Source organism: Entamoeba nuttalli, assembly GCF_000257125.1.
Source record: "Entamoeba nuttalli P19 unplaced genomic scaffold asmbl_3148, whole genome shotgun sequence".
Lineage (NCBI taxonomy): Eukaryota > Evosea > Mastigamoebida > Endamoebidae > Entamoeba > Entamoeba nuttalli.
Window position 1 is genome coordinate 20,665 of NW_008575869.1, and position 7,408 is coordinate 28,072.

At 25.1% G+C, this 7,408-nt stretch overlaps 5 protein-coding genes across 5 annotated transcripts; 2 read left to right on the plus strand and 3 right to left on the minus strand.

Moving 5' to 3' along the window:
* Nucleotides 1-526: 526 nt before the first annotated feature.
* ENU1_057000 (tetratricopeptide repeat-containing protein) lies at nucleotides 527-2,092 on the plus strand (the record flags this gene model as incomplete). Its single annotated transcript, XM_008858038.1, has 1 exon — nucleotides 527-2,092. One exon carries the CDS (start codon nucleotides 527-529, stop codon nucleotides 2,090-2,092), a length of 1,566 nt encoding a protein of 521 aa, XP_008856260.1.
* Nucleotides 2,093-2,212: 120 nt separating this feature from the next.
* On the minus strand, nucleotides 2,213-2,945 carry ENU1_057010 (hypothetical protein; the record flags this gene model as incomplete). Its single annotated transcript, XM_008858039.1, has 2 exons — nucleotides 2,213-2,287; nucleotides 2,340-2,945. 2 exons carry the CDS (start codon nucleotides 2,943-2,945, stop codon nucleotides 2,213-2,215), a joined length of 681 nt encoding a protein of 226 aa, XP_008856261.1.
* A 141-nt stretch (nucleotides 2,946-3,086) lies between these two features.
* Nucleotides 3,087-4,049, minus strand: ENU1_057020 (CAAX amino terminal protease family protein; the record flags this gene model as incomplete). Its single annotated transcript, XM_008858040.1, has 1 exon — nucleotides 3,087-4,049. The coding sequence occupies one exon, from the start codon at nucleotides 4,047-4,049 to the stop codon at nucleotides 3,087-3,089; it is 963 nt and encodes a 320-aa protein (XP_008856262.1).
* Nucleotides 4,050-4,254: 205 nt separating this feature from the next.
* ENU1_057030 (hypothetical protein) lies at nucleotides 4,255-4,911 on the plus strand (the record flags this gene model as incomplete). Its single annotated transcript, XM_008858041.1, has 1 exon — nucleotides 4,255-4,911. One exon carries the CDS (start codon nucleotides 4,255-4,257, stop codon nucleotides 4,909-4,911), a length of 657 nt encoding a protein of 218 aa, XP_008856263.1.
* A 485-nt stretch (nucleotides 4,912-5,396) lies between these two features.
* Nucleotides 5,397-7,298, minus strand: ENU1_057040 (Rho guanine nucleotide exchange factor, putative; the record flags this gene model as incomplete). Its single annotated transcript, XM_008858042.1, has 1 exon — nucleotides 5,397-7,298. The coding sequence occupies one exon, from the start codon at nucleotides 7,296-7,298 to the stop codon at nucleotides 5,397-5,399; it is 1,902 nt and encodes a 633-aa protein (XP_008856264.1).
* Nucleotides 7,299-7,408: the final 110 nt, after the last annotated feature.

The window sequence follows — 7,408 nt, forward strand, 5'->3', positions numbered from 1 at the left end:
TAATTTACTTATTTGATATTTATTTTTCATTATTTATTCCAGTTTTTACTTCCTTTTATATTATATTATATTTAATGTATATCAATATCAAAAAGCATCTCTCCATTTTTTTTTTTTTTGAACAAATCTTGGTATTATTTTCATAGTCCCATGCATTAAAAGATTATAATAATAATATGTTATTTAAAAATTTTACAACAAAACAAAAAACAATTGGTATGCTGTTTTTTTCAACACTTGTGTTTTCTTTGAAAAATAAAATCATTTTAATTGAAAAAGACTCATTAATACAAATATATGTCAAATAGATACTTTGATTTAATTTTCTAAAAAGTTGAATATAATAAAAACTGTAACAAAACAAATTATTCAGAATAGTCGATCTAAACAATTAAATAAAAATAGATTTTTCTAATAGAAAACTGAAAATAAAAAAAAATATCTTCAAAATAAAACCATTAAAAAAAAAGAAATTAGAAAAATATAAATAAAAAAACTAAAAAAAAATAAACAAAAGTTGGAAAAGATGAGTGAAAGTTATTATGAACAATATTTAAGATCAAATAATCCTAATGAATTTAAAGAACTAAAAAAAAGGTTAGAAGAAAGTAATGATGAAGGAGAACAAAAAGTGATTAATCAAAGTAATATTGCTTTATTAGAATTACTTACATCTCAAGATTACAACCAATACATTACAACTATTCTTCCATTAGAAACAAGTGAACCTACGTATTTATTATACAATAAAGCTGTAGGGTTATTAAGGGTAGGGAAACCAACTGATGCATTATCTTTTCTATCAGAGTCTTCAAATCGTGAAGAAGAGTCTCAAATTAAATTATTATCATTGATATTATATTATTGTATTGTTAGTTCAATGGGTTCAATAACATTTAATTTAGAACGAATTACAGATGAATTTATTAATCCAATTTATGTTCCAGGAACAATTAATTATATTGAATCACAATTGATATTAATGAAAAAATCAATTCATGAAAATAATATCCCTCAAGCAATTTCACATATTAATTGTGTTTGTAATTCATGTCGTGACATTACTCGAAAACCTTATTATCAAGCACTTTTTTGTTATTTAAATAATGACTTTGATGGGGCACGTGATGCATTATACCAAGGAGAATCTCCTTTAAAAGATATTGGAAATGCTTGTACTTTTGCTCGTTCAGGAAAACCAGCTGTAGCAATATATATGTTACAAAAGGCTTTTCATTGTTTTGACCATAAAGATGAACCAATGAAAAGTTCATTAGAAGAGCCTGCAACAACATTATATCCTATTGGATGGAAACAAACAACAACATATAATTTAGGTCTTTGTTATCTGTTAGAAAATAAACCTATTGAAGCTCATGCTGCACTTATTACATTAGTAGATTACTATAGGTATAATCCATTGTTATGGTACCGATTAGCATGTTCTTGCATTCAATATCATTATAATTACATTAAGAATGCACAAATGAAATATCAATATGTGGGTACAGCATCTGCTCGTCATGTATTATTAATTCAACAACCATTAAGTCCAGAAAATTCACAATTACCATTATCTCTTGGAATGCAATATATTCGAAATATGACAACTTTATTACGAACTAATTCAGAAAGTTCAGTAAATCATAAATTAGTATTGGCTATGTATTATGCAATGGGGTATATAAGTTATTGGAGTGGTGATTATCTTTTAGCTAAATATTGTTGGGAAAAAGTTTATGCATCTAAGAATAATCAACTCCGAATTTCTGCATTATCATATTTAGTTAAAACGTATTGTTTTCTTCAATTACCTAAAGAATCAGAAAAAATTCTTCAAGACTTTTTTGTTTCAAAACCACAAGAAAATAATGAAGATGTTAATTATGCATCAGCCATGGCTTTAGTTTTTATGGGAAAATATGAAGATGCATTAAAAGTAGTAGACAAAATGCTTGAAACACCTGAGACTGATGCTTTAAAGGTTTTTATTTTATTAAATTTAAACAGAAAAGATTTAGCAGCTGCTGTTGTAAGAAAATCTTCACCTATTCAAGTACACAAAAATGTCTTGTTTATTAATTATGACTAAAAAATGAATTAATTAATCAAAGAAAAAAAGAAGAACAATTTTGAAAATTGAATTTGTTTTTCTAAAAAAAATCAATTATGGTTTTAGAATTACTGTGTAAAGAAACAAGAAAAGCAAATGTTATTTTTGAAAACATCCTAATAAGTAATTTGTTTCGTTGATTACCTTTTGTAGCTCTTCCATTTGAGCAATTATCTAAAATAAGTCATTAACTAATTAATTAAATAATAAACAAACAAAAACAAACATTATTTTTTGAATTATCATCAGAATAAACATAAAGAGCTTTTTGACATGTTAAATATGCAACTTTAGCTATTTGCAATGTTTTTAAATAACTCTCTTTTAATTCAGCTTGAATTTGTTCTGTGTTTTGGTTTGATTCTATATCATCTATATGACTTGATGCTGATATTTCTTGAACAACCTCAGGTTCATAATCCCAAGGTGGAACATCATTATTTAATCTTACAGCAAGTTTATCATCACTTAGAGTAAAGAAATCAGTATTGTTAAATTGTTCATTCAATGCACTTGTCCATTGTTCTTGAGAAACTCTAAATTGTTCTAAGTTAGAAAAGAAATACCAATGGTCGATAATAAATTGTTGGATGTCTCTTTGTAAAGTAAAGAAATCTCTTTTATTATATTTATGTTTTAAACTATACACAATCAATCGAGCAATAAATATCCATTGTAATGGTTGTCTTTCTAATAACATTTGTTGTTTATCACACAATGGACAAAAACATAATTTTAATGACATAGATTGTTGTTTCATTGGGTCACTATCGCTTGTTCTCCCTGATGCAGAAAACCCATTATAATAAGGAGGTGGTTGAATTGGGTTCATGAATTTTAAGATTTAAAAATTCCTTTCACTTTTTTTACTTCAATAAAAAAGAAAAAAATTGTTTTTTGATTTTATCTTTTGTTTAGATGATTGTATTTTTGTTGGAGGGAAAAGCCACAAATCATAAGATCTTGACCTACTTTAATATAAATTCAATTCATTGTCAACTGGTCTTTTTGTCATAAACATTGTAAAGGAAATAGTGGCTATAATCATTGGAAATGATGGAAGAATACCATAATATGATGGACCTATGAAAATAGAAACTGGGGTTGATGTTTGGTCAATAAAAGGGATAAATGTAGACTGTAAAGAAATCCAAGAAGAATGAAGGAATGAAAGAACAAATAAAGAATTTGTTTTTAGAGCAAAGAAACACAAAAACACTCCAAGGAAAAATTGAATCAAACAAACCATTAAAATACCTGTATAAGGCGATCCTGGATAATTTTCATATGGATAAGAATCACCAAGAATGACAAGAATAATACTGTATATTGCAAATATAAAAGAAGAAATAAATGCAGAGAAAAGGGGATGAAGAGATTGAAGAAGTTCATTAAATAAAAAATGTCTAAAAACATATTCTTGAGAAAATGCTATTCCAAATGAAGTTATTGATGAAATTAAAATTTGGATAATAATTGAGGTATAAACAGTAAATCGTATCCAATTTTCTGATAATGAAATATTATTTAATTCATTAATTTTTTGTTGATGTGTTACTTCACCCATTACATTTAATGAACACATTGATGGATTAATACAAAAGAAGATAAATGATCCAAATGTCATTAATACTGGCATAAGTACAAGAGAAATAACATACCACCATTTTTTAATTTGTGGTTCTTCTATTTTAAGCGTTGAAATTGTCACATGAAACACTTTTTCTGAAATAAATCCAGCAATGAATAATAAGAATGCAGGAATAATTAAAGTAAGAGTTTTCATCATAGAATAATTATATGAATATATTTTCCCAGATGGTAATAATGTTAATTGTAATCCATAAACAACAATGAGAGAAACAACAATATAAACACAGATAAATAAATAATGTATTTTAAGTGGTAAACTAATTAAATTGTTTAATAGAAACATTAAAATAACAATTTAAGTTCGTCTTTTGATAACATTTTTCTAAGAAAAATAAGGAAATAATAACTGAACAAAATGAGATTGTAACATAAAGATAAAACTAGAAATAACTTAGTTATTTAAGTATTATTCTTTTATTTTAAAATTATATTAAAAATTTAAACAATTTGAATATATTCTTGAGAACTTAAAATATAAAACGACCCTAATGGCTGAAGAACCTACTTGTAATACTAAAGAAGAACTTATCAATGAAGCTAAAGAGATGAAAGAATGGTTTGAAAATGAATTAAAACTTCAATGGAATCCAATTGCTTATAATAACCCTGATGTTAAATTATATGATTTACCAATGAGAGGATATAGTCATAGAACTCGTTGTAGAGTTCATTGTAATTGTACTTTTGAACAGATGCTTAAATTTAATCAAGAAACAAATATTGATGAATTAAAGAAATATGATAAGTCTCTTTTGAATTACGAAATTTTTGATCAAGTAGAAGGTACTAATATTCTTGTAACACACACTGCTTTTTCAGTTACTTGGCCTGTTACTGCAAGACAATTTGTGTCTCTTCACGATAATTATCCAACTGAGAATGGACATATTTTCATTCAAACATCAATTAAAAATGATAAAGTTAAAACTAATAAAAAGTATGTCACTGCTTATAAGAAATCTGCACTCTTAATTGAAAAAGATCCAGAAGATCCTAAAAGATGTTATATTGAAAGAATTATTGAAATGGATCCACGAGGAAGTATTCCTACTTTTGTAGTTGCTTCAAATAAAACAAATGATGCTGAAAGAATGTGGGAAATGAAACTTTTTGTTGAAGAAAAAGTAAAGAAAGGTGAATTATAAATTTCTTTTATTTTCGTAATTTATTTTTTTTCCTTTTTTCATATTAAATAGAATTGTAGTAATAATTTATTGTTTATGAATTTTAATATCTTAATTTCATTTGAAAAGATGATGTTATAATCTTTTTGAATGATTTTAGATTTGATATATAGGTATTTCTTTTAAATTGAATGATTTAAAAAGGAAATAAATGATAATTTCCTAATATGAATATATAAAAAATTTAAAAAAAAATATTATTATATAAAAATAATTATCTAAGACGTATCAGAGTATTTAAAATAATAGTGTAATAATACAGTAATATAAATTTATTAAAAATAAATAAGAGTTTATGAAAATAATCAAAAAAATAACGATACTTTAATCTTTTTTTAAACTGAAAATTTATTTTTATAAACAATTTTCAATAAATAAAAAAAAAAGTTTTTGTTTTATTAAAAAAAAAATAATTTGAAAAATAAAAGAAATAAAAACTAATTGATTTATTCTACGCTATCTGCATCTCTCATTTGAGCTACCCAACAATCAGAACGGTTCAAATCCCACCATCCATAAGTAATATTTTTAGAAATAGTTTGACTCCATTCTTTACATTTCTCAATACTATCAAATGATAACAAACAACTAACATCATCAATTTTAATGTTTAATACATTAGATGAAAGCATTACTTCTGTTTTATCATTAATACAAATTAATGCTTCAATTTTAACTTTTTTTGTTGCTTTGTTTGCTGCAATAAGTGGTTTATTTTCTTGAACAGCTTGTTCTTTGGCAAATACTAATTCATCACTAAATAAGAAAGCATAACAATGTTTCTTTTTATAAGTAACCATAGCTTCAGAATACATATATCTATTATTAACAAAAATACTTTCATCTCCAAGTAACTGTGAAACATATTTTAATTCATCTCTTTTCTTTCCTAATTCATTGACAAGATTAGAGAAATAATTAAAATGAGTGAATGCTGTTTTAAGAAATGGTTGATCTGGATGTCGAGGTCCTGTATTTTTAATAATTTCTTTTAATAATAATGGATATCTCATGAGACGTTGTACTGGTTGAATGAGTAAATCTTCAAATGATGGACGAGTATTTTTTTTAATGAAAATATTTTGTTGACAATCATCAATAAATTGTTTTCCTTCTTCACTTTGTTTAATTTTATCAAAAACAGCTTTAGCATAATTATAGTCAGTAGTATATGGTAATAAGTAACGCGCTAATACTACCCACTGATCTGCATATTTACCAAATGTAAAATCACATTTCATATTTTGTGGAGTTAATATTTTATTCATTTCATTTACCATTTGTTGTGAACAATCAATACATTCATTTAATGTAGAAAATAGTGTATTATATTCTTTATTACCAAACCCATCAATTGTTTTGTCAATAACGAGTTGTTGCATAGGATCTTTAAAGTATTCTTTTAATAATTTCATATTCTCACATAAATTAAATTCAGTTGTTTTCCATTCTTCAATTACCATTTGCCTTGTTTTCATTTTCTTAAAAACAAACATTGAACGTACTAACCATGACTCAATACCTAATTGAACAATAATAAACTTTTTAAGATCATCACCAATAAATGTAGTAATTTTAGATGCTTTCTTTGGAATAGATGCAGCCAAATTACTTTTTCTACGTTCAAATCCTTCATCAAAATGTCTTCCACCACCCAATATAATTTTTGTTTCTGAAATATTTTCTTTTGATGGACAAAAAACTTGTTCAAGATCTATTAATTGTTTTGGATTCATTTCTTTTTGAGACATTTCAGAAAGGTAAGCATGAATCAAATCTAAATTGTCATAAAATCTTCCAAGTCCTTCTAATACTTGAATATTAGATAACATTGCCTCTCCATAATAAAAAGACAATGTCCCAAATGCATTTTCTAATAAACCCTTCCAACTTCTTTCAATATCCATTATCATAATTAAATTTAATGTTTTTGTATTTAACATAGCAAGAAAATATGCAATAATTTCTTCACATGTTTCTTCATTTAATCCAAGTAATTTTACTGAACTATTAATTCCAACTCCAAATTGAAGAAGAATTGAAATGGTTCGAGCCATTTTTTTTACTGTTAATTTCTTTTCACAAAAAACACTCCCTCTTAAATATCTTAAATAAGTTCTAAACTCTTTTTCTTCAGTTATTCCTCCTCTTAATGAAATGACTTTTCCATTATTAATATTTATCTCATTGTATTTAACTATTGTTTGCATTATTGTAGTTCGTGCCCTATCATTAAATAAATATTCTTTTGGTACTTCTATTATATGATTGTTGATTGAAAATAAAGCATATTCAATATCATTTGAAGTAGATTCTGTAACCCATCGTTTTGCAAAGGTGTTTATCATAAAATCTATAAAATCTCCTTTTAAAAGTTCTTCTTTTTTCTTTTCAATCTATTTTATTTTCACTTTTTTTGTCTTTTCCTTTTTTTCATAAAGAGAAAGAAATAAATTAA